At 46.5% G+C, this 23,713-nt stretch overlaps 1 protein-coding gene across 3 annotated transcripts in view; it reads right to left on the bottom strand.

Moving 5' to 3' along the window:
* Positions 1-23,713, bottom strand: part of TCF20 (transcription factor 20) — a 105,167-nt gene that overhangs the window by 49,685 nt on the left and 31,769 nt on the right. For 2 of the 3 annotated variants that reach the window (XM_041755086.1, XM_041755087.1), the window contains exon 2: positions 1,868-7,555. In XM_041755086.1, the coding sequence (XP_041611020.1) occupies positions 1,868-7,519 (5,652 nt within the window). In that variant the 5' untranslated portion in view covers positions 7,520-7,555. Of the gene's footprint in view, positions 1-1,867; positions 7,556-23,713 lie in introns of those variants that run through there. The other variant, XM_041755088.1, reaches the window with a different exon arrangement.

Raw genomic sequence — 23,713 nt, 5'->3', positions numbered from 1 at the left:
TTTTGACTTCCTTTTTATCATTTATAAATTCTGGGGACAATGTAATAATACACAGTGCTTCTGGGGGAAGTGTAAGGGGCAAGCAAAAGAACAGTATAAAGTATCCAAGAATACTATGATCCCAGTTGTTTCAATCCTTCTTTACTATGTTTGAAAATCATCGGTATATTTAAATATGATAAATTAATTTTAAATATAAATACAAAAACTCTGTGATTAAATATCAGACTGAACATACATTTTTCCACATCTTTTCCCTTCCCACAAAGATAGAAGGATAAACTTATATGAGGACACAGACAACGGGAAAGGAAACACACACACACACACACACACACACACACACACACACACACCAGATGTCCCTATTTTCGGATGCTGGAAATCAAAAGAGGGTGCACCCAGCAGTCTTTAAGGCAGAGAGAGGAATGAGTGCAGTGGAGGGGCCACAAGAACATCAGCCACTGTGTGGCACAGAGCTGGGGAAGGCACAGCCAGCTCAAAATGTGGGGCCAGAAACCAGGTCATTAGCTCAAAATTATATGAGGAGGTGGATCCTTAACCCAATCCAATTCAAGCAGTTGGCGGTCCCTACAACAAGGATGTTCAGAGAACAAAGATGTTTTCTTATATATTAGAAATGAAGATAAACAAATAAAAAGTTAGATAGTAGAGCTGAAGAGGGTGCGGAGAAATGACAACAAAAAGGCAGAGAGAGAGGATCCAAGAGAGAAAAGGTAAAGCCAGAGGATTAATCTAGGAGGCACCTAATTCACAGGATTCCAGAAAGAACAGAAAAAACAGAGGGAAGGAAATTCTCCAAGACATAACACACAATAAACTTCCCCAAGTGGGAGACAGGAGTTTACAGATGGCGAGATCTCCCAGTGGGGGCAGCACAGTGAGTGGACACCTCCCCCTCAAACCCCCCGCCCCACACCCACCCCAGGGGAAGCCTCCAGAGGATCAAGGCAGCACATGCTGAGGACCATTCCTAGCCACCCAGTCCCCTTAGTGGCAGCACTAGAAGCTCAAGGCCAAGTCAGGAGCCAGGACTCCAGGACAATGAGAGAAAATTATTTCAAATCTAGAATTCTATACCCAACCGACCCAAGTAAACACAAGAAGGGGACAGAGACATATTCTCATACAAGGCCAGATCTCCAAGTATTTAGCTCCCACACATGCTGGTCAGGAAAGCTCCTCAGGGACGATACGCTCCGTTAAGTGGAGGTGCAGGCTAAGAAGGGTGAAGACGTGGGGTTCAGGAAACGGCATTCACTGGGGGAAAGAAGGGAGTGACAATAATGATGAACACCCCAGGATAACAGCTATGAGGCCGCCCTAAAGAAGGAACTTCCTGTTGTCAAGTCTGGATTAGAGAGGTGGTCCAGTAAAAGCGGTAACAACATGAGATAATAATCTAGAGAAATGAACAGTCTTAGAAGAGAGGAAATAGAACCATATAGTATACTTTATGTTACAAAGTCAGATGTTGAAAAATGGGGGAAAAGCATCGATAAATAACACAAATAGCAGTAACAGCTTATGGTGGAGAAACAGAGGGAAGCAGCCAGGCCTGGGGCAGGTTCCAGGGGGGTAGAGCAGGGGGAGCCCGCCTTGGTACGAGGTGCTGCATGGACACGACTCTATAACCTAGAAACACATCTTACCAATAAAAATAAGTTACACAAATCTTCCAAATTACTTCATTTTCCGTCTACTGGTGTGTGGGCCTAGGGGCTTTCATCTGGAGGAATCATCGTGTGATACAGAATAAACAGTCAGGCTGGACCCCGGACCAAGGAGAGAAGGAGGGAAGGGGACAAGCCAGGCAGAGCGAGCCCCAGAGGGACGCCATACTCACCATCTCTCTGGCTATTTCCAGCGCCTCCTGCAGGCCGTAGAGCCTGCCGCAGACCAGGTAGATTCCATTGGCCCAGAGAATACAACCCTCGTGGACCCAAAATTCATTGCTGTCAAGAGGTAGTTCAGGGATTTGTAACTCCAGCTCAGGGCCCCCTTCCGAGGTGGTGGGCGCAGAGGGCTTGGAGTCCAAAGCAGTCTTGTCGCTGCTGCCCTCGGCGGTGGCTTTCTTACAAGGGAGCCCCCGGGACAGGGACCGAGGGCCTCCGCTGCAGTCCTCCGAGCGGTGTCGCCGCTTAAACCTGGGGTGGGCGGCCAGGCTCCTTTGCTCCTTCTGCTGCTGCTGCTGCTCCTCCTCCTCCTCAGTGTCCGTCTTGGAGCCGTTCGAAGCGCTTTTGTGCCGTACCTTTACTTTGCTCTGCATCTCCGTGGCCCGCTTGGGAGGCGGGTTCTTGGGGAGAGTGGCGGCATAATCTTGAGGATAAAAGGGTCCAAAGAGGTCACCCATGTTCCGGTAACTGGCCCACTTGCCACACAGACAGCAAACTAGGTGCCCCATGACAGAAGACTCTGTCACAACAGGGCCCTGCAGCATGAAGGACGAAGCTGGGAGTGCCTTGCTTTCAGTGCTGCTGGGTGGTGGGGTCAGAGACCTCTGACCTTTCCGACCCCTCACCAATTTGGTCTGTTCTTCCTCTTCAGCATTGATGATTGTACAAACAGCTCCAAGTTCACACTTATTTACTACATGGATATAAGGGAAAAAAGACTTGTTCTTGGCATCGGTTTTATCCAGTGGCTGGGTGGCATACTTTAGTTTGATCTCAGGTTCTTGGGGTTCCACGATGGGAACTGCTTGTTTGGTTTTCCGCTTCCTTGGCTGTGCCCCAGGCTTCCTTCTCTCCCGCCTTTGCCTCTGCTTTTTTGGCTTTGGCTCTCCATCTGCAGAAGCTTCTGGTATCTGAGGGGGCTGAGGGGGTGGAGGCGGTGGCTGCTGTTTCTTTTGCTTATTCACACTACCAATGGGTCTCCCCTTCTTCTTTCCTGATGGGAAGTACCCCTTAGGGGGGAAACCCTCTTGTTTGGGGGAAATCGTCACTGTATCGTTCTCTTTCTCTTCAGCCTTGGGATTTGCCTCAGGGGCCGACACACCTGCTGGAGGTACATTCTTGGAGTCAGAGAAGATTAAAGGTGCAGTCCCACCAAGGGAACCATCTGGTCTCCCCTGGTTACTCCCAGGCTTCTGTGAGGTCGTGGATGTCATGGAGCCAGGGAGTTCCTTTCCAGCAGTGACTGTGTCTGGGTGTGTCTCGGTCTTCACCTTGTCGTCCCCACTGCCACGCCACTCCTCTGAAGACCTCGGCAGGGGCTTTTCTATGTTTAACTCCTGGCTTGTCGGACAGACTAGGTCTGATACCAGCTCACCTTTTCTCTTCTCCATTTCGGCATCCTGGACAGCAATGCTCCCACCTTCAGGAGGGCCACTCTTCAAAGACAGTATGTCATCCAGAGTAACCGTGTCTCCCCCAGCCTCCGCACTGTTCGAGGATGCACTCCTCCTGATGTTTGGGGATGTGATCTTCTGAACTATAGCTTCCAGTTTCAACCCTCGGCCTTTCCTGGGGGGCAGTATTTTGGTCTTAGCAGGACTTGTGAGGGTAACAGCAGGGCAGTTTCTACTGTCTGGACTTGGAAGGTCCTTGGAAGATTCCCTCTTAGGGACAGACTTGACATCCTGACTGTGAGAAAGATGTGCGTAGGAATTGAACGCTCTATCAGCGCCTTCTTTCGGTGGGTGAAGGAGGCGCCCTTTATCTTCAGTGTTGCTGTTCTTCACATCTTGTGACTGCCTCTTGCTGGGAATGGGAGAGATAAAGGAACGCACCCGCCTCCGCATGATCAAGGGGTTTTGAGAAGAATGATCCTCTTGGCCTGGAAGCCTGAGCATAACATTACTGGGTTTGGATGACTGTGCCGTGTCAGTGAGCCCGTGTCCATCAGCCTCATGGGGCGGCCCGTACCTCTTCTGATTGGACATTCCCGGAGGACCGCTGCTTTTGGCTGGAGAAGTTTGCCGGGAAAGATCCCAACATGATTCTTGTTGTAACTTCTGGGAGCCATGCTTCAATTCGATGTTTTTGTTAGACAGACCATCACTAGACATGAGGCAGCGCCCCCCTTCCTGACCGCTGGGATCATGGTAAGTCCCCATCGGTGGGCCATACATCATACCATCTTTGTCATTTTTCAGAGGGCTCCGCACTCTGTCAAGGAACTGCTGCTGCCTTGGGCTCTTCCGCGGGCCCTCCTGCCTGTGCTGTGCTGCGGCAATCACTCCCTGAGCAGAACCGCTGCTCCAGTCTTTATATTCCTCTTGTTGCTGCTGGTACATCTGTCTCTTATAATGGAGCTGAGAATTCAAACCTGCATTGGGGTCCCCGTAAGCATGAGCCCGAGTATTTGTGTGGTAAGCAGAGGCTAAGCTTTCTGAGTTGGGAGAGAAGGGAGCGTGTAAAGAACTCCGGTTGGCCCTCTCTGAAAAGGTCATGTGTGGGTTCATGTGATGAGGGTCTCCCCCTGGGCCTCTGCTCCTCCCAGGAGACATCTTCAGTTTTTCTGAGAAGTCATGATACTGCGAAGGGGAACGCCCCCTCATGCCCTCTCGACCACCGACTCTGCCAGGGACCCGCCGCATTGGTGTGGGTCTGCTGTCTTGTGGGCCATAGTCTGAGATGGAATCGTGGGCAGCTCCTGGGCTGGCATTGCCTCGGTAAGACTCATGCTTGATGCTAGCAGGATGGCAGTGGTCTCCGGATTTCTTGTTGTTGAAACTGGCTTGAGATTTGGATTGTTCAAAGTCTTCCTCTTTTATCTGCCCGCTCTGGGATTTCAGCTTTGTTTCCATGGATACCAACCCACCTGGAAGAATGACCGACTGACTTAAACTTGGATTGAGCCGCTCACTCCTCCCAAGTCTGGTGTCAGTACCCATGTGTCCCAGCGAGTGAGCCCCTGGGTCCCTGACGATCTGTCTCAGTGGAGAAATATCACAGATCACAGATCTCCTTTCAGAAAGGGAACCCCCAGGCTCATGGGCTGATGACTGAGGCTCTATTTCAAATTTTCTGGGAATCGGATAGTCGGCCAGATTGATCTGTTTCATTTCGGGAGCTGTGCTGCTTGACTTCCTTTCCCAGGGGCCCCAGTGTGGGTTTTCTAACAGGGACCCAATACTTTTGTTCAAAAGGCCCCTGCTAGCTAACTCATTGGTTTGACTGACTAAGACATTAGGCCTTGTGGCTCCTTCCAGGCCACCGGCCATGCCCTGATGCTCCTGAGTACTCCTAGAATATCTCCTATCAGGGTGGTGGTGGTAACCTTGAAGCACTTCCTGCAGGAGGCTGGGGAACTTCTCATTTCTCCCCTTTCGCTCCCCGTGGCCAGTGAAATCCCCCTTATCTTGTCCTGTAGGATACTGAGGAAAGCTACTGACGTTCCTTGGCACAGCTGACCCAAAACTATCTTTGTAACTATAGCGCAGGCTGCCCGGGGATTTGCTAGGCTCACTCCTGCCTATAAAACCAGGGCCCACTGCCGAGTGCCCGCCCTGGCTGTTTCCCTCTCCATTGTGGTTGGAGTTATTATCTACGGTCTTGTTTCCTTTGCTCCCTCCCCCCGGGGGCTCTGGCTGCGGGACTGGTGGGTGACTGGTTTCCTTTGTCCCGCCAGTGCTGGGTGGCCTCTGGGTGGATGCAGGATCATCCTCTTGGGAGCCTTTATCTTGCCCACCAGGCTTTTCTACTCGACCTGTCATAGCTTCCCGGGAGACAATCACCCCAACTGTTTTTTCATTGGCTTTTGGGTTGCCCTCGGACGAAAGCGGTGTGTCCTTAGCACCAGGCGAGGCCGCCTCTTCTCTGGCTGCAGGACTGGCATTGAGTCTGGGGGCTTCGTTCTGAGTGCCCTGTGCAGGTGAGGAGCCAGCTTTCTCGGAGGCTCCGCCCTTGTAGGTGGTGTCAGAACTGGTGCTCTGGCCACTCAGCTGCCTCACACGCTCGCCTGGATCTTCAGAACTGCTGGAGCAGCCCCCGTCCAGTGACTCAGCCATAGGGGACTTCAGTTGTTCTTCAGGCTGGGAGGAGCCTTCGGAGTTTGTGCAGCTGTCTGCTTTCTTAGAAGATGAGGAGGGCCTCTTGGAGGTCTTCTTCTGAGGCGTCAGGGCATCAGAAAGTAGCATGTGCTGAACAGTATTGGGAAGATTGGCCACTTGAGTGCTCAGGGCACTCAAACTACTCAGCCCAGGATCTGTCAGTCGCTTTTCTGGCACTCCCTCTAGTCCAAACCCTTTGAAGCCCGCAGCATGAGAATTTGGACTGGGCATCATTGAGGGGGTCGGGCTGAGCTGGGGCATTAACTGTAAAATTCTGTTTCTGGAACCCATGGGCACACTGCCTTGCCCACACTGGAGATTCTCTCCACTCTGCATAAGAGGAGATGGGGTGGAGCTACAGCTTGGAGACTGAACCACAGAGGCCGCTGGGGAAGGGTTCGAGATGGGGCTGAAGTTCTGGTGGAACTGCATGGGGGACCTCACAGGAACCTCAGGCTGGCTGTACTGCCCCACCTGGGCCTGCAGGGGCAGCTTGGTGGCAGCGTTGGTATACTGCATCACATGCTGCGGGGGGTGCTGCTGCGGCTGCTGTGCCTGCTGCTGGGGCGGCTGCTGCCCCTGCTGTGTCCCTTGTGGAATCTTTGCCTGCTCGAAATTTTTCATAGACTGAGGCTGATAGCTGTAATTTGATTGTGTTCCATAAGCCTGTGCATTAGAACCCACACTGTGTCCCTCATACTGGGATCCAGCATTCACACTGTAACTGCCATCATAGCTCTGGCCAGACTGGCTGAAGCGCTGCGGTGAAGGGAAGGAGGAGGAGGAGGAGGCAGCAGAAGACTGGTAATGCTGGCCGAACTGACCCACTCTCAGCTGGTAACCGGTGGCAGAGGACGGCAAAGTTGAGGGCCGCTGCATTGGCTGCAGATGGGACGACCCAGATGCTGGCTGGCCAGTGGCTTGTGGCAGAGGCTGGTGGGACTGGTAAAGCTGCTGTCTCAACTGCTGTACCTGCTGCTGCTGCTGGCTGGAAGCCTGCTGTTGGTACTGAGCACTCCCTGGAGAGAAAGGCCCCGAGTAATCCTGCTGATAATGAGACACACCACCAAGGGCAGAGTGCTGTGCTTGAAACTGGCCCACATGCCCCTCGCTCCCATACTGATTGCCAAAGCTGCTCCCCTGGGGGGGGCCGTAGCTCTGCACGGGCCCCGAAGGCCTTCGTTGAGGTGGCTGCGGGGTTCCTGTCGTCACAGGGTCTTTGCTGCCTGCCATGTAATAAAAGTCTCCGGCCTCTTTCCTGAAACCCTGGTAGCCCTGATGGCCAGAGGTTTCACTAGCCATTGCTGCTGCAGCTGCTGTTCCTCGTCGCCCACCACCGCTGCTGCCGCCGCTGCCGCCACTGCCACCACCCGCACCCCCAAAATTCTGGAACATCTGGGCCTGACGCGGGCTGAACTCTTCTATCCGGGATGAGCCGTGTACCTCCTGTGGGTAGCTCTGCTGGTCTCCGTGGTAACTGCTTTGCTCCCGGAAGGACTGCATACTGTTCAGCAGCACGGCAGCAGGCCAACAGCCCTCCTGGAAATGGAAGAGGAGACAGAAAAATATCAGACATGCATCTCCGTACAAAGAAAATCAGGTCTGGGTGATGGAGGGGATACAATAATTCATATGTCCAGATGAAGGGGATTGGTTTGAATTTCATCTTTTATTTCTTAACCTATCCATTTCTGAAAATGCCAGTAAGCAGAGAAATGGCCTCAAGAGTACAGCAGACATCTATGAGGAGTATGAAAAGAAAACATTCTGGGTAAATACAAATTTAATACAGGAAAAAAACCCTCATTATTAAATAAGTGAACCCCCAACATTCAACTGGGTTAAAATATGTGCTATTAGTATTAATTTAAAAAAAAAAAGCAATTTTTAAGTAAGTCTTCCAGCTATGCTGGGGAGGGTGAGAAAAAACACTGTCATCTACTTGCTCCCCTGTATTATAGCCTGATCACTGGACTGAGGTCTCAAAATAACAATAACACAGTCCCTCCAAGGCTGTCCTGCCCTCCCCAACTTTGAGAAACAGAACTTGCCAGAGAACAGAAATCAGTCTCTTATGTCCAAATGTATGCTACTCCAAGTTGCCTGTAATTACCAAACTACCTGTGATGACTGGCGACCCCAGGACACTCAAATCTCATCACTGTATGGATTCCTGAGAGCTGCAGTCATCCACAGACCTAGGGCTTAACCTCTTTCTTGACATGTAATGGTGTGCAAGGCACTCCTCCCTTCAACCATCTATCCTTAACTCCCAGGGACAAAGGCCTAGGGAGCATAAGCCAAAGTAGCAGTGACCCTTCTTCCAGATTCTTTCTGGAGATCTACAAGAAGTTCCAGCACCTCTAACGCCCACATTTTTTTTTTTTTTAATGTGCCAACCTAGTATTCAGAGTTATTACTGGCCATTACTGTGAAAGAGGGAATTAAAACAGTCACTTTGGAGGACAGTACAAGATATGGAGGAAAATAAAAATTCATCAAGCTAGGACCTAGACTCTTCCCAAAGTCATCTGATTGGGTCAACATGTTGTAATACCTTTGCTAATGTAATTAGTATGTAATGTATTACTCTTCTTAGATAATCAAGAGATCATTTTATTTTGCCTTTTGTCTGGGCCTGTCTCCTTCTCAGAGTCAGCTGAGTAAGACAAGACCAAGTTGCTCCAAAAAGTCTTTAAAATCAATTATTTAAAAAGGAAGTTGCGAGATTTTCTTTGTGCCTGTGTGGTTTGGTTAAGTGTCTGACTCTTGGTTTTGGCTCAAGTCATCACCTGAGTGTTGTGAGATCGAGCCCCATGTTGGGCTCCAAGCTGGGCATGGAGCCTGCTTAAGATTCTCTCCTTCCCTCTTCCTCTCAAAAAAAGCTGTGAAACACCTATGTGGTAGGGGAAGTTAGGACAATTTTCCCACAATGGCTTACTAAGTTATTCTTAGTTCCTGCTCAGGGAGCTAGCGGACAATAAAGTTGCTAGAGGGAGAAAGTGATCCTTTTAAAAGGTAAACTGAAGGGACATCTGGGTGGCTCAGCGGTTAAACATCTGCTTTTGGCTTAGGGTTTGATCCCAGGATCGAGTCCCACATCAGGCTTCCTGCATGAAGCCTGCTTCTTCTGCATGTCTCTGACTCTGTGTCTCTTATGAATAAATAGAATATTTAAAAAAAAAAAAAAAAGGTAAGCTGGATTCCTTATCTCCAAGCCCAATGAAAGCTCCCCATCTCATTCAAGTGAAGGTGCTTTTAGGGGTTCCTGTCTCCACCCCATTACCTCTCTGACCTCTTCCCCACTACCCTCTGTTCTAGCCTGCTGTATCCTGTGCTCCTGTATCCTGGTGCTCCTGTGACCACCAAAAGCATTTTTACAGAGGAATTTTGCTCTAGCCCATAGCAACATGGTGTGCCCCTCGTACTTCTTTCCAGTCTCTGGGCAAATGTCAACTGACTGGTAAGGCCTTCCTGGCCTTAACATCCTATTAAAAATAGCTAACTCCACACCTGAGGCTGGGCTTTCCCCATCTCCCTCCCCATCACGTTTTCCCAACAGACACTGATAAGTTATTTGTGTACTGTCTCTCCCCCAACTAGAATGTAAACTTCCCAAAGGGAAGAGACTTTGCACCTTGCTGTAATCCTGTCACTAAATGGTACAGAGCACAAGGCAGGCATTCTGTGAACCAGTAAATGGTATAAGAACTAGGCTTTAGAGAACTAGGCTAGAACGTACCTACTCAGAGGTGGTGGTGTGGCAGGGAGATGAGAGAGTTGCAGGAAGAGAAAATAGAACATGATCGATCTAAAAGCAGAGCTGGAGGATGCTGAACACCCTGCCTGTAAAATCCTCTAGGCCCAGTTCCAGGGGAAAAAAACCCAACTTGAGTCCACACGAGAGCCGCAAGGAGGCTTTGGAGAGTAAACATGGGTCATGGTTGAAGATGGTCAGTAACTCCAAACTCAGAAAGCCGCCCCACTTCTTCCTGAAATATCTTCAGTCTAAAATAGCTAGACAAGAGTCTACTACTTTGATACTAAGTTTGATTATATAATCACATGACCCAAAGTCATCTTTAAACATTCAAGTACAAATAATCTCAGAATCTAAAGGAAACTGCTTCTCATCATCTTCAAAATGCCTCTGCCAACAGACTGCTCTTTTCTGTGTTCCAGTGACTCTGCCGGGCAACAGACAATGGCTTACTGTAGTGCCTGGGACAGGACCAGCCCTCCGCACACACTGTCACTAGCCCTCACAGCACGGATATCCTGGTTTTACAGACAAGGACACCAAAGCACAGAACTCACAGGGCTCCTGAGCAGCAGGCCCCCTCAGGCCATGTACCTCATACCACACTCCCAGAGGATCCAGGATGCAGTCAGTGACAGCTGCCACCTGTCCTGTCAGCCTTGAAAGTAGGTGGCCACCAACACTTTTCAGTGTGTCCTTTCTCTGCCTCCCCTCACAAGGACCTCCCCCAGTATTTCCAGAACTGCCGAAAACATTGTGCCCACACAAGTATCTCTCCTATTTGTGGTGTGCCTCTATCCTGGCTCTTGGTGCCAGTGGCCTTCTAGAAGGTGCCTGAGATGGGTGACAGTGGACAGAAAGACTACATCTGGAAGTTTAATGAAAAGCTTTCTCAAGAGATGACCTCTCCCCAAGTAAGTATTTTACATGTTGTTTAATTAATCATTCTGTAAACAAAATCAGGCTTCTGAAAACCTGTGTTTATAAACAATTTTGTCACTTGCTGCAAATTTTCCTCAGCAGGAGCTCCTAAGAACTGAAGACCAGTTTAGCACCAGCCAGTTGCGCTGCATGCTGCCTGGTTCCTGAGAAAACCCTATCTCCACAGGGGAAGAGACCTGGGTTCAATTCCTCAGAGGGTCCATACTCAGCCCTTCTCTAGAGATTCCCTGTCCTGTCAGGATGTCCTCCTCCCTATTGTTATAGTTCTGGATTATGGACCAGACGAAAAAAGAAAAAATTTCCAGCCAAATACCTCCTGCAGGATACCAGTCATGCTAAATATTCTTCACAAACATGAAGGATCTGGTCATGAGAAAGTGAATAGAAGTTCATCTGTTTTAGGAGTTCCATGTAAAGCAAATAGGCAAACCAAGTATACTAGTAATTGAAAATGTCAGCCCAGAGTATTTGTAATTTTAGTATTAGCATTATAAAATAAGCTACTAATAGAGATCATTCCAAAACTATCCTATCATTTTAAAAAAGCAAATCTAATTAGTTTTGAAGCATCGTGATTAATAATGACAAATGCCTGATTTTCCTTGTTTGAATGAATACAGACTTGGATAAAGAAAATTTGAGACTCCAAAGGAAGTCCGTCACCCATGAGGAATTTGTATACGCACTCTGAAAACAGGTCTGCCGGCGCACCTCCCTCCCCAACTCTCCCTTTCCCTGACTTCCCTTTTTTGATTTTCTCCTGTTCTCCTAGCTTTCTGAATGGTTTCAGGGAGCTGTGGAGTTGCACGAGCGAGGTCCTGAACTTACTGTCTGTATGGTCACAGCCTAGAAGTCCACACGCCCACCTCATGGCAATCACAGCTTCTGCCTGGGGCTTGCCCTCCACCCCATTACAGGCCACAACCTTGCCGTCTTATAGTAAACAGCAGCAGCTTCCTTCGTCCCCCTTCCCTTCACATGCCTAACGCCATCTCACTTTCCAATCCACTCTTCTCCACAAAGTTCCCCAAACTGTCAATACAGGTTCCTTGAATATCTTTTCAAGCACCTGCTTCCTCTTTCACTCCAGGTTTAACCAATGTTTTTCTGCTTCTCTTGCCTTGGAAAAAAAACTCTTCACTTCTCAAGATAAAAACACTCCCTACACATCTAGTCATGGCCTCTGCCTGGTGGATTATTCTGTTTGCCCTCCAGCCTCCTTTCTTCCCCATCTCCGCCCTGCTCTACATCCTGCAAGGGGGCACAGTACAGACCCCAAGAGGCTCAGAGCTCCTGGCTTCTGGCCCTGCCTGGCTGGGAAGAGGCGGGAAGAGAAGGGGGAGGTGGGATGTGCTGAGTTCCAACCCTGCAATCACTGGGGCTGGTTGAGATGGTCTGCCAATGGCCACGCTCCCTGTGGACAACCTAAACAGCCACTTTCCCCAGGCCTCAGCAACTGCTTCCTCCTCAGGCCTGAGAGAGTAACAGCTCTTGCTGGTCCAGGAGACGCTACTTTCTCACTGGCAGCCCCCACCCGTGCTCACCCTTTGTAAACACTCCCAATTCTGTTCTGTGGTCAACCTGACATCATGAAGCCCCGACTTCTAAGTCCTCTTCTGCAGATCGAAGAAGCTGGAAGCTTCTTTCTGCAACCTCCTTTCCAGCATGGATGCAAGGAGAAGCACAAGAGAGATTTGGAAGACAGAAGAAAAAGGAGAGACTGATATCCTGAAAGGTAGCTCAAGCAGCAGACGCAGATGCTTGGTGGCTTCCCTGTGAGCTCATCACTGTGGTACCGCAGCCAGAGACAGTCAGGCACAGCTTCCCTGACCTTCTCAACCCCTGTTCTTCAGTCAGTTGGACAAACCCTGAATTCCTCTATCAAAACTCTTCATACCTGAAATGGAATGCTTCCCTTCTCCTGAATGATACAATTAAATCCTCCTCAAATTACCCAGTCTGAGTGTGCCATCTGTTTCCTACAGGACCCTGACTAATACAGCTCTTCTCTTATTCCTAGGATTTCAGCGTAGAATTATTATCACTTGGGGAGCAAGAGACTTCTATTTCATGCAATATGGCATACCAGAGGGACTAAAAAAACAAAATACCTAGAAATGTCAGAAAAAATGCAAAGCCAGGCTACAAGTATGAAATGTCCAGGGTTCAAAACTGAACGGGGGGCAGCCTGGGTGGCTCAACGGTTTGGTGCCGTCTTCAGCCCAGGGTGTGATCCTGGAGACCCGGGATCGAGTCCCACGTTGGGCTCCCTGCATGGAGCCTGCTTCTCCCTCTGCCTGTGTCTCTGCCTCTCTCTCTCTCTCTCTCTGTGTATCTCTCATGAATAAATAAATAAAATCTTAAAAAAAAAAACAACTGAACGGGACATGGAAAACAGTGGCAAGCAGGTCCTGGGCTCTAGTACTTATCAACCACATGGTGATGGTTCTCATGCTATGCAGAGCCAGAAGACAAGGCCTCCAGCCCTCCTTAGATAGGAGTGGGGGGTGTGTGTGTGCGCAGAACAGTCACTTCTGCATGTAAAGACTCTGGGCAGCGTCACTTGTGGCTAGAATCATTTCTATAAAGATGACAAAATATATTTATTCTTAGGCCGTCACCAACTCATTTTCAGCAACAAAAATGTTCTTTCCTCAACTGACCCAACTTCCCATCCTCCAGGAAAACCAAAATCAGCTCTCAGCCATCCTAAGCAAGAAGCTTTAGAATAATCCCAAACTCATTGCCTCCTGTAACCCTTTCTCTTCAGTATGTCACCTAATCCTGCTCCTTCTCCACTTCCTGCATTTGCCTTTTACCTCTCTAGCCTCCCTCACTGCCGCTTCCATCTTTCTTGGGGAAAACAACAACTCCACAAGTTTCTTTCTCCCTGCACCAGTCACCTGGAACAGCTTTTCTTCAATGAAGTCATGACAGTGTTCCCCTCCCCACATGCCCAGAAGCCCTCTGGCATTGTACCCACCCGGTATGCTCAAATAGACCTGTTCGGTCCCCTCCAGGCCACCGTCTGTTCTCATCACAAAGCCTTCTCTGAAGCATCCCTGGGTCCAACCAAACATTCCTTCTCACTTTGTCAGTTCAACAGCTCTTAGAACTGTAAGAGCTCCAGAAACGTGATCTTCTCTACAACTCTTCCTTAAAAACAGAGAATTTTCTGGCTTTCCCTTGCTTAGTGAAAACAAACTGAGTCAAGTGTATCTGCCCTTAACCACGACCTAAGGTATGTGCTACCGATGCAATAGCTCCCATTTACTCTACTTGTCATGCGCTGTATGGCTTTATGGGTATTTCAACTCATAGATGAGGAAACAAAAAACATAAATTGTATAATTTGCCGAAAGTCGCTCTTCCAGGATAAACTGGAGCTGATCTTCTATAACTCAATTCTAAAGCTCATGTTCTTCCACTGCACCACAAATTCAGCAAGGAGCACCCAAATCCAGGTTTTTAAAAATCCTGACAAACACCTGTGTCAGGTTTATGATGCCGACAGCCCTCTCCTATTTACTGTGTGTCTAATACAGGCCCTGCGCTGTGCCAGGCACTTTACATAAACATTGATGTAGTTCATCTTCATCATTATTGCTCCTTTCTGTAAACTGAGGCTCAGGGAACATAACAAGCAAAACATTCATAGAAAACAGAGGTGAGATATGGAATGCCCACCCCCAACCCCCATTTGTATTCCTGGCAGAAGCGTGCCTTGACCAGCAGCAAGACACTCATAAATTGGGAAGCATTTTAAAAAGAAACCTTCAAATTTGCAAGAACTGAGTTCACTGTTTATATCTGGATACACCCATGTTTTTTTGCTTGAGGCATGTACGAACACGGGCTCATCAATTGGGCTCAAAGACTTGCCCAGTAACTTGATATTTCAAATTCTAAGTTGTGTTTGCAGAGGTGCAGAGTCTAGATTTTTCTCAGTGACTGATAGATTTTGGTACAAGTAGGCCTTTAGAATAAGATGAGGTGTTGACAGTACTTGTTGACTGGCTCCCTGGCTGAGCAGCCCAGAATTCTAGGAGCTTAAGGAACCAACTCAGAATTTCCAAGTCAGTCATCCAGAGGAAAAGAAACTCACCAGAGTGCTATAGATCTAAAAATTTTGCTCTCTGGGGGTACAGACATGTGTTATATTAGTCATATAAACTTTAAAAAATATTCACCTTCAACCATGATCAAAATTAATGCTGGCAAAAACGAGAGGCACAAATTTACAGCTATCAATTTTTCCAAAAAAAGAAATTAAGAGATGATATTCCATCTGGTGAGGTTAGGATGAGGCTGGTACAAACAATAACAAAAGCAGTATCCATTACTATAACTTTTTTAAAAAGCAATTTGGTAATAAGAATATTAGTATTTTTGACTAACAATTCTAATATTAACTAGATTTTTATCCTAGGGAGATTTCAAAACAATCAAACAAAAATCAACGTACCAATGTATTAACTCCAGTGATATCTGTAAGAAGAAAATAGGCAGGGGGAAAGTGAAAGGAAAACTCTGCTCTCTGGGCTACCACCCTGCAGTCACTAAGGCTGGCTGAGATGGCCCACCAACAGCCACACTCCTATGGGCAACCTAAATTCTGGGAAGAACCTAATTCTCTATCATTTGAAAATTACTAAGCAAAGTATGGTAAATCCACTTAACAAAATAGTATCTACTAATTAAAAATAACTGTGAAGATGCTAGCACCATGGGAAATGCTGGTTATGTACATAGTCCAATGAAAAAGAGTAGCGTATACAGGCATACTGTGGAGATATTGTGGTTTGGGTTCCAGCAAAGTCAAGTGAATGTTTTTCCCAGTGCATGTATAAGTTACGTTTATAGTATACAGTAGTCTGAAGTGTGCAATAGCATTATGTCTAAAAAAATAACGTACTGAGGTGCCTGGGCAGCTCAGTCGGTTAAGCATCTGACTCTTGGTTTCAGCTCAGGTCATAATCTCCAAGTCAGGAGACTGAGCACTGCATCAGGCTCCACACTCAGCACAGAGTCTGTTTCACTGCATCAGGCTCCACACTCAGCACAGAGTCTGTTTCTCTTCTCCTCCCACTCCCCTTGCCCATCCCCCCATTCTCCCTACTAAATAAATAAATCTTAAAAAAACAATGGACACACCTTAATTAAATAATACTTAATTGTTAAAAGATGCTAACCACCCTCTGAACTTTCAGCAAGTCATAATCTTTATCACAGATCACCATAACAAATGTGATAATAAAAATGAAAACATATGAAATATTGCAGGAATTACCAAAATGTGACAGACTCATCCTGAAGCAAACACTGCTGGAAAAATGGCACTGATTAACTTGCCTGATGCAGGGTAGCCACAGACCTTCAATTTGTGGGGGGGAGGAAACAACACAGTATGTGCAAAGTGCAATAAAATGAAGCGCAATAAAACAAAGTATGCCTGTAAATGCGTACCTGCTCTATGGTTACAATGCTCTAGAAAGGAGACGTTCATTTGGTCCATGGCCAAAGTGAATAGCATGAAAATTAAAACCTTGTGACTATTCAGGGTGGCAGAACTGTGGTTTGCATTTTCTTCCTTTTCATTTCTATTTAGATTAATGTCTGTGTAGAAAATAATCATTTTAAAATTTAATTAACTTAATTTTAAAAATTCACCCCTCACACTATTTCAAAAATATCTCTGCTCTATTTGCTCTGACTGACAGCAAAGCACTTCCCTGCCCGTGGGTTAGAAAGGCAGGCACAAGAGACCCCACAAGTCCAGAGCAGGTTGGAAAGACAGGCGCTCGCCAGGCTGAATCTCTGCTCCAGGAAACCTGGCGCCAATACCAAGCATGCACCTCAGACGCTGTGGTGCCCAAGCAAGTGTACATGCAAAAATAACCAGCTCTGAGCTATTTTTCAGAATCAGGCCTAAAAACAGCTGAATTCCACTCCACAGTGGGCAGGTCTATTTTTAGACATAATCTCTAACAGCCACGAGGTTGTAGCATCCTATCAACTGTATGCTTCTGTAACTGCACAGAAATGGCATAAATTTGCTCCTGGCTAGGCCAAAAGAGGCTGGGTCCATCCCCACTTGATAGCTACCTGTCATATTCATAAGGGGCGTCCCAAGATCAATTTAGATGACCACATCTGATCTCTGGGCAGGATGGCCAACAGTTCTTGGAAAAGGGGCTGGAGCAGGGTGAAGGGCTAGCTGGGGTTCCCTGCAGGTTTTTCCTAACTGTTGAGCCTGAAGGCTTTTAAAGATGTTATTGCATCCCCTCCCCCCGCCCCATCCCCATTTAAAAGTTGTATGAGTACATAATTTCTAAATCTTCCCAGAGAAAAGGATCACAGAAAGCAATTAGTGTTGCTATATTTACAGGAAAAAAGTGTTTCATTTTATAAAAGCAACAAAATTAAAAAGATACCAGTGGGCTAATCCAAAGGAGAAGTGGGCAAAAGCTATATGATGAAAATTACAAGCTTTAGGAAGAACCCAAAAGGACAGCCGGAAACAAAATGAAATAAACCAGAACACACAATGTATCTAGACAAAAAGATCCATTTTTATAGGTCAAGTCTCCAGATTAGTTTTTTTAAAAATTTTTATTTATTTATGATAGTCACACACAGAGAGAGAGAGAGAGAGAGAGAGAGAGAGAGAGAGGCAGAGACATAGGCAGAGGGAGAAGCAGGCTCCATGCACCGGGATGCCCGACGTGGGATTCGATCCCAGGTCTCCAGGATCGCACCCTGGGCCAAAGGCAGGCGCTAAACTGCTGCGCCACCCAGGGATCCCTCCAGATTAGTTTATAAAGCTAAGAGTTCCAGTCAAAATCTCAATAGTATATTAAAAAACAATTTTGAAATAATTTAAAATGTATAGAAAAGTACAAGAATAGTACCGTGCTCACACATTCCTTTCAACAAGATTCCCCAAATGATGTTTTACATCATTTGCTCTATTACCTACACATATTACCTATATACACACCCCAACAGCTTTTTCCTGATCTGAGAGCAGACTGAAGAAATGAAGCCCTATCAACCCTAAATATTCCTGTACGCATATTTTCAAAAACAAAGATACCCTCCTATGTAACCAGCACACAACTCTCCACTATTAGGAAATTACCACCACCAATCTAATCTACAGACTCCATTCAAATCTGGTAAACTGTCCAAACAATATTTCTTTTTCCTTTGTAGTCTAGGATCTCATCCAGAAGACAAATTGTCATGTCTTACTGTATCCTGTTGACTTGGAATGGTTCTTCAGTGTTTTCCTTACTCCCATGTCCCTGACAGAGCACAGCCCTTCCATTCTGTAAGATGGCCCTCAACCTATATGTCTAGACCTAGCTCTCACATTCTCAGCAGCAATACCAATACTAGTGCATCACAGCAGGAGAGACACAAGGAGAGCCAACCAGAGTCACCTAGTCAAAGCCCATCTCTGCCAGGTTTCCCCACTGTAAAGCCGCTACCTTACTCTTTGTAACTCGTAAGTATATTGTGGGAGAAATCCTGACATTATGCCAGTATTTTGTTCTTTGTCAAACATTCACCCTCGATGACTCCCATGTGAATCAAGCCATTTCTCTTACGGTTGCCAAATGGTGATTTTTTTTTGCCCACTTCTCCTTTGGATTAGCCCACTGGTATCTTTTTAATTTTGTTGCTTTTATAAAATGAAACACTTTTTTCCTGTAAATATAGCAACACTAATTGCTTTCTGTGATCCTTTTCTCTGGGAAGATTTAGAAATTATGTACTCATACAACTTTTAAATGGGGATGGGGCAGGGGGGATGCAATAACAACTTTAAAAGCCTTCAGCAGGCTCAATAGTTAGGAAAAACCTGCAGGGAACCCCAGCTAGCCCTTCACCCTGCTCCAGCCCCTTTTCCAAGAACTGTTGGCCATCCTGCCCAGAGATCAGATGTGGTCATCTAAATTGATCTTGGGACGCCCCTTATGAATATGACAGGTAGCTCTACCATGTATCGTAAATTATAATTTTCTAAATTATAATTAAATAAAAGACATTGGGATAACATGCTACCTTTCTGGGAGAAAAATAATTGTTAGGCCTCATCTCACAATATTCATAAAAAACTCCAGGTGAATGAAAAAGCTAAATATCACACACACACATACACACACAGAGGCATGGTTGTTTTTTTTAGAAGAAAACACTATTAATCCTAGGGAACCAAGCTGACATTCAGTTTTGGGTTTCTAAATGTCATTCTTCACTAAATGCAACCAAGGCTTCTTGGGAAAATGGCTGATTTTTCCAAGGGGCAGGCAAAGTATAAGGTATACACCTATAATACTTCAGTGTGTCAGAAAGCTGGGATATGCTTTCAGCCTAAAGGAGACACATCAAACCAGCCTGAGGGGGTAACTTAATATTTTGTAGGACCAAGCTCTTTTTTCTTTTACTCTATTAGATGAATTAACAATAGAATTTTTCCAAATTAGCACCTAGGTCTTTGTGTGTGAATATTGAAAATTTTTAGAAACAATTAAGTAAAAGAGGCATGGTGTTTGGGAGGATGGGTCTAAATGGAGGGTGAGAGGGAGATACTCAAGAGGATGTTAAATCTGGGTGATGGGTACAAAGGCACCATTAGTCTGGGTGCTTTTCCATATGTCTGACATATTTTGCAAATAAACAAAATTCTGGTTCCCTACCTAATCAGTCTGAAAATGTACCACAGAGTTCACAATCTTTCAAGATCCTTCCATGTTTCTGACACCAAAAGAATTGAATTTCCAGCTTTACCTCTCATGACCTCCCTTCACACACTACCCCCAGTGACAGTGGACTTCCCTCCATTTCCCCACGTGTGCTTCAGACCTCTAGGTCTTTGCCCAAGCTGTCACCCATGTGTGGAATGCTAGTACCCTGCCCAGGCTCACTATCTGATTAACCCAGACTATTCTGTGAAGACCAGCTCACATGTCCACTCTCCAGGAGCTGCCTTCTCCTGGCAACACAGACACTGAACTGAGACACGTCAGATTCTTAACTGGGGTTTGTAGCCTGCTGCTAGTGAGAGCTTCAGCAAATAACTCACTTCTTTAAGCCTCAGTTTCCTCAACTGGAGAAAAGAAATGGCCCCGGAGTTGGCCTCGGTAAGGTGAAGAATTTGTTGCATTATCCTGCCAAGAGTTCATTCACCTGATACCAGAAGCAAGCTCCATCTTTTATTACTCATAGATTTCAAAAAAATAAGTGCAGAAAATAGCTGGAAAGGATACATACCAAAACATTAACTAAGGGAAGGACTAAAAAAAAAAAAAAAGAAAAAAAAAAAAGACTATAGTCATGCATTAGTTAACAATGAAGACTGAAACTCTGAGAGTGAAGAGTGGGAGAGGACCAGAGTAAGAATTCAAGGTAAACACCTAAAAAAGAAAAAACAAACAAAAAAATTAAAACAAACCATAAGGATGGTCCCTGCCCTCAAAGAGCCCATGTCTAACAGGAGGAACATTTACACATAAGAATATTCGTCATTTGGTACACATATGACCAAATATCACATTCCAGGCACTGAATCTAGGTTCTGGGGTCACAGCTCTAAAGACGACTCACCAAATCCCAAACCTCCATGAGAACAGCATTCAGAGAGACAAATCAATGAAAAGATGAATGCAAGCCACGGACTAGGAGAAGCTGAGAGTGAAACATGCAAGACCGAGGGGACAGAGAGAAGGAAGGAAGGGAAAGGATGGGAAGTATGTGCAGAGACCCAAGCAAGCTCAGGGAGAAACCATGCAAAGACCCGCAGAAAGGTGAGCCCAAGGCCAGAGGCAGGAAGGAACTGGGGAGGGGAATAACCCTGTGACAAAAGCCAAGTGCAGAGAGAGAGCAGAGGGAGAGGCAGCCAGAAAAAGGGGCCCCCAAGCACACAGCCTTGCTACCGTGGGGCCAACAGAGCAGCAGCGCTGCCGTTGGTGTGCTCGCTGGAGGTGCAGAGGCTCGGTCTCCAAGGGTCTAGACAATCAGTATCTGCATGTAATGAGCTCCCGAGGCATGTGCACGCTACAGGTTTGAAAAATACTGGCGAAGGACCTTGTAAGTCATGTAAGAATTTTGGATTTTATTAGAAGGCTTTAGAGAGTTTTGAGCTAGAGAGTGACATGCTCTGGTTTCAATTCTCGAGTGGCCACTCTGATTGTTCTGTGGAAAACAGACTTTGGGAGGGGCCAGGGCAGAAGTAGGGAGTTAGTTAAGAAGCTATTTTAGTCATCTGGGTAAGGGATGTTGGCTGCATAGATGAATGTGGTGTTGATGGAGGTGGTGATATGTGGTCAAATAAAGGACATATTTTGAAGTTGGAGCCAAAGGAAATTGCTAATGGATCAGCAGTGGATGTGAGGGACACAACAATGATGCCAAACAGCAGCAGCCAACACTAGCTGAACACCAGCCACCTGCCAGCCACTGTTCTACATCCTCTACAGGTAAAAATCCAGTCAATCTTCACAATGGTCCCACCAGGAAGGTACAGCCAACAACTCCACTTTATTCAAATGAAGATAATGAGGCAGGGAGAGGTTTAGTAAATGCCTAAGGCCTCCAAGCTTGTCATACAGCAGCCTGGGTCTGAGCCCAAGCAGTGGGCTCCGGAGCCAGTACTCCAGTACTGTCCTCCACTGAGCCACTGGGAACCGAGCACTGTGTATGAGAGGGATGAGGTCAGGAATGGGACAGGTTGAAGGGAATGAGGAGTGCTCTGCTGGACAGGTTAACTCTGAGATTCCTAGTGGACACCCAAGTGGAGATGTCAGGCAGATAGCTGGCATGTCTGGATCTCAAGGAAAGGTGGGGATGAAGATATAAATGGTAAGGTCACCAACACAAAGATAGTATTTAAAGCCGAAGGAGTGGGTGAGATCATCCAGAGCAGTTTTTCAAACTGAAGGTTGTGAAATCAATTTAGTGGGTCATGAACAGCACTTAAAAAAAAAAAAAAAAAAAAAAAAGAAATAGAACAGAATGGAAAATAACAGAGTCCCGTGGCCCAGAGTAAGATGAAGAAGTGTGTTGCGGAACTCTTGTTTCAGCTGTGTGTGTCCATGTGCACAAGCGAGTGCAAATACCAGGTTGGCATTTGGTTTGGTCAAAAAAAGGTTTAAACCAAAAAAAAAAAAAAAAAAAAAAAAAAAGGTTTAAGCCACACACAGGTCCAGGGATTCCATATAGGAGTGATCTCTGAATCACTCCAGCATTTAGAGATTGCAAAAGAGCAGCTAGAGAAGAAGAGCAGTTAAGTAGAGACTACTAAAGCAGCTAGTAGAGATGAGAGAAAGGGCTGGGGAGGGTCATGTGGTGATCCCAAACAGGTGTACAGAAGCAACTCTGGGACCAGGGAGGTAAACACACACTGCTATGGGAGCAAGGGGGTTGGGGTGGGGGAGTGGAGAGAGGTGACCTCTTGAAGGCCCGATGGCTGAGAGCAGAATCAAAGGGACAGTGGAGAGACAGACTAGGATTTTATTTTAAACCTTGAGTTTGAGGGGGCAGCAGGATATCCAGTCTGTAATTTCCACAAAGAGCAAACACCCAGTTGTTCGATTTTTCTTTAGTATCCACTATGTGCTGGGCCCTCACCAGGCCTGGGAACACATGGACGACTAAGACTGTGGAAGAGAAGGAAGACAACTGCAGTGCAGTGAGATCGGGGCCACAGGGCAGAGTGTGTAACAGGATTGGCGAGGCCGCTGCAAGTTTCCTTTCCAACCATACTGCTCACTACTGCTCAACCCACATCCACCACTCTGGCAGACCATGCACTCAATACCTGGACTCCTACCTCATGACTCGTGCTTTGCTCCTCCCAAAAATGTTTCCCAAATTGGAGTCATTCTTCAAGGCCTGGCTCCCATCTGACCTCTTCACAGAAGCCTTCAAGAAACGCTCAGATCCGTGATCTTGTCCTTCCTGATTTCTTCTCCACACACCACTCTCCGGTGCCTGGTCCCTGCCTTGTCTTTACTTCCCTCCCACATGTGAGTCCCTCATTTCTCCAACTAGGACACACATGTTGAAGGTATGTAACAAACGTGTCTGACATCGACCAGGCACTCTAACAGCCAAATACCTGCTTCCCCATACTACAGGACTTCGATCCAACTTACATTTCAGCACTGTTACCGAAATGAGTCCAATCAAGTCACTTCGATCTAAAACCTTCCCTGGCTCCTAATTATTAATCAGCACACATACAGCCCAGTCTCATCCTCCAGGTGTGCCACCCAGCCTGCCTTGTCCCTGCCTTGCACACCGAACATCCTAACCTGGAAGAGTGGCAATCAAAACAAATACAGGTATATACCTCATTACACTTCCCAGATACTGAATTTTAACTTTTTTCTTTTTTTACACAAACTGAAAGTTTGTGGCAAGTCTGTGTCAAACTGGCCATTTTTCCAACAGCACTTGACACTCCATGTCTCTGTGTCACATTTCACAATTCCCACAATATTTCAAGCTTTTTCATCATTATATTTGTTAGGGTGATCTGTGACAACTGATCATTGATATTACTACTGTAATTGTTTTGGGGAGCCACAAACCATACCCATATATGACGGCAAACTAAAACTTAGTCAATGTGTGTTCTGACCGCTCCACCAACCAGCTATTCCTCCTCTCTCTCTCCTCTCTGTTCCTCTCCTCAGACCTCTCTATTCCCGGAAACATAACAATATTGAAATTAGGCCTATTAATAACCCTACAGTGGCCTTAAGTGTTCAAAAGTGAAAGGAAGAGTCACAGGTCTTTCACTTTAAATCAAAAGCTAGAAATGATTAAGCTTAGTGAAGAAGGCATGTCAAAAGCCAAGACAGGCTGAAAAGCTAGGCCTCTTGTGCTAAATAGCCACGTTGTGCACGCAAAGGAAACGTTCCTGAAGGAAATTAAAGTGCTACTCCAGTGAACACGTGAATGATAAGACGATGAAACAGCCTTAC

The sequence above is a fragment of the Vulpes lagopus genome, chromosome 5 (genome assembly GCF_018345385.1).
Source record: "Vulpes lagopus strain Blue_001 chromosome 5, ASM1834538v1, whole genome shotgun sequence".
Taxonomy (NCBI): domain Eukaryota; kingdom Metazoa; phylum Chordata; class Mammalia; order Carnivora; family Canidae; genus Vulpes; species Vulpes lagopus.
The sequence above is the reverse complement of the archived record's forward strand: the minus strand, read 5'-3'. Positions and strand labels throughout refer to the sequence as shown.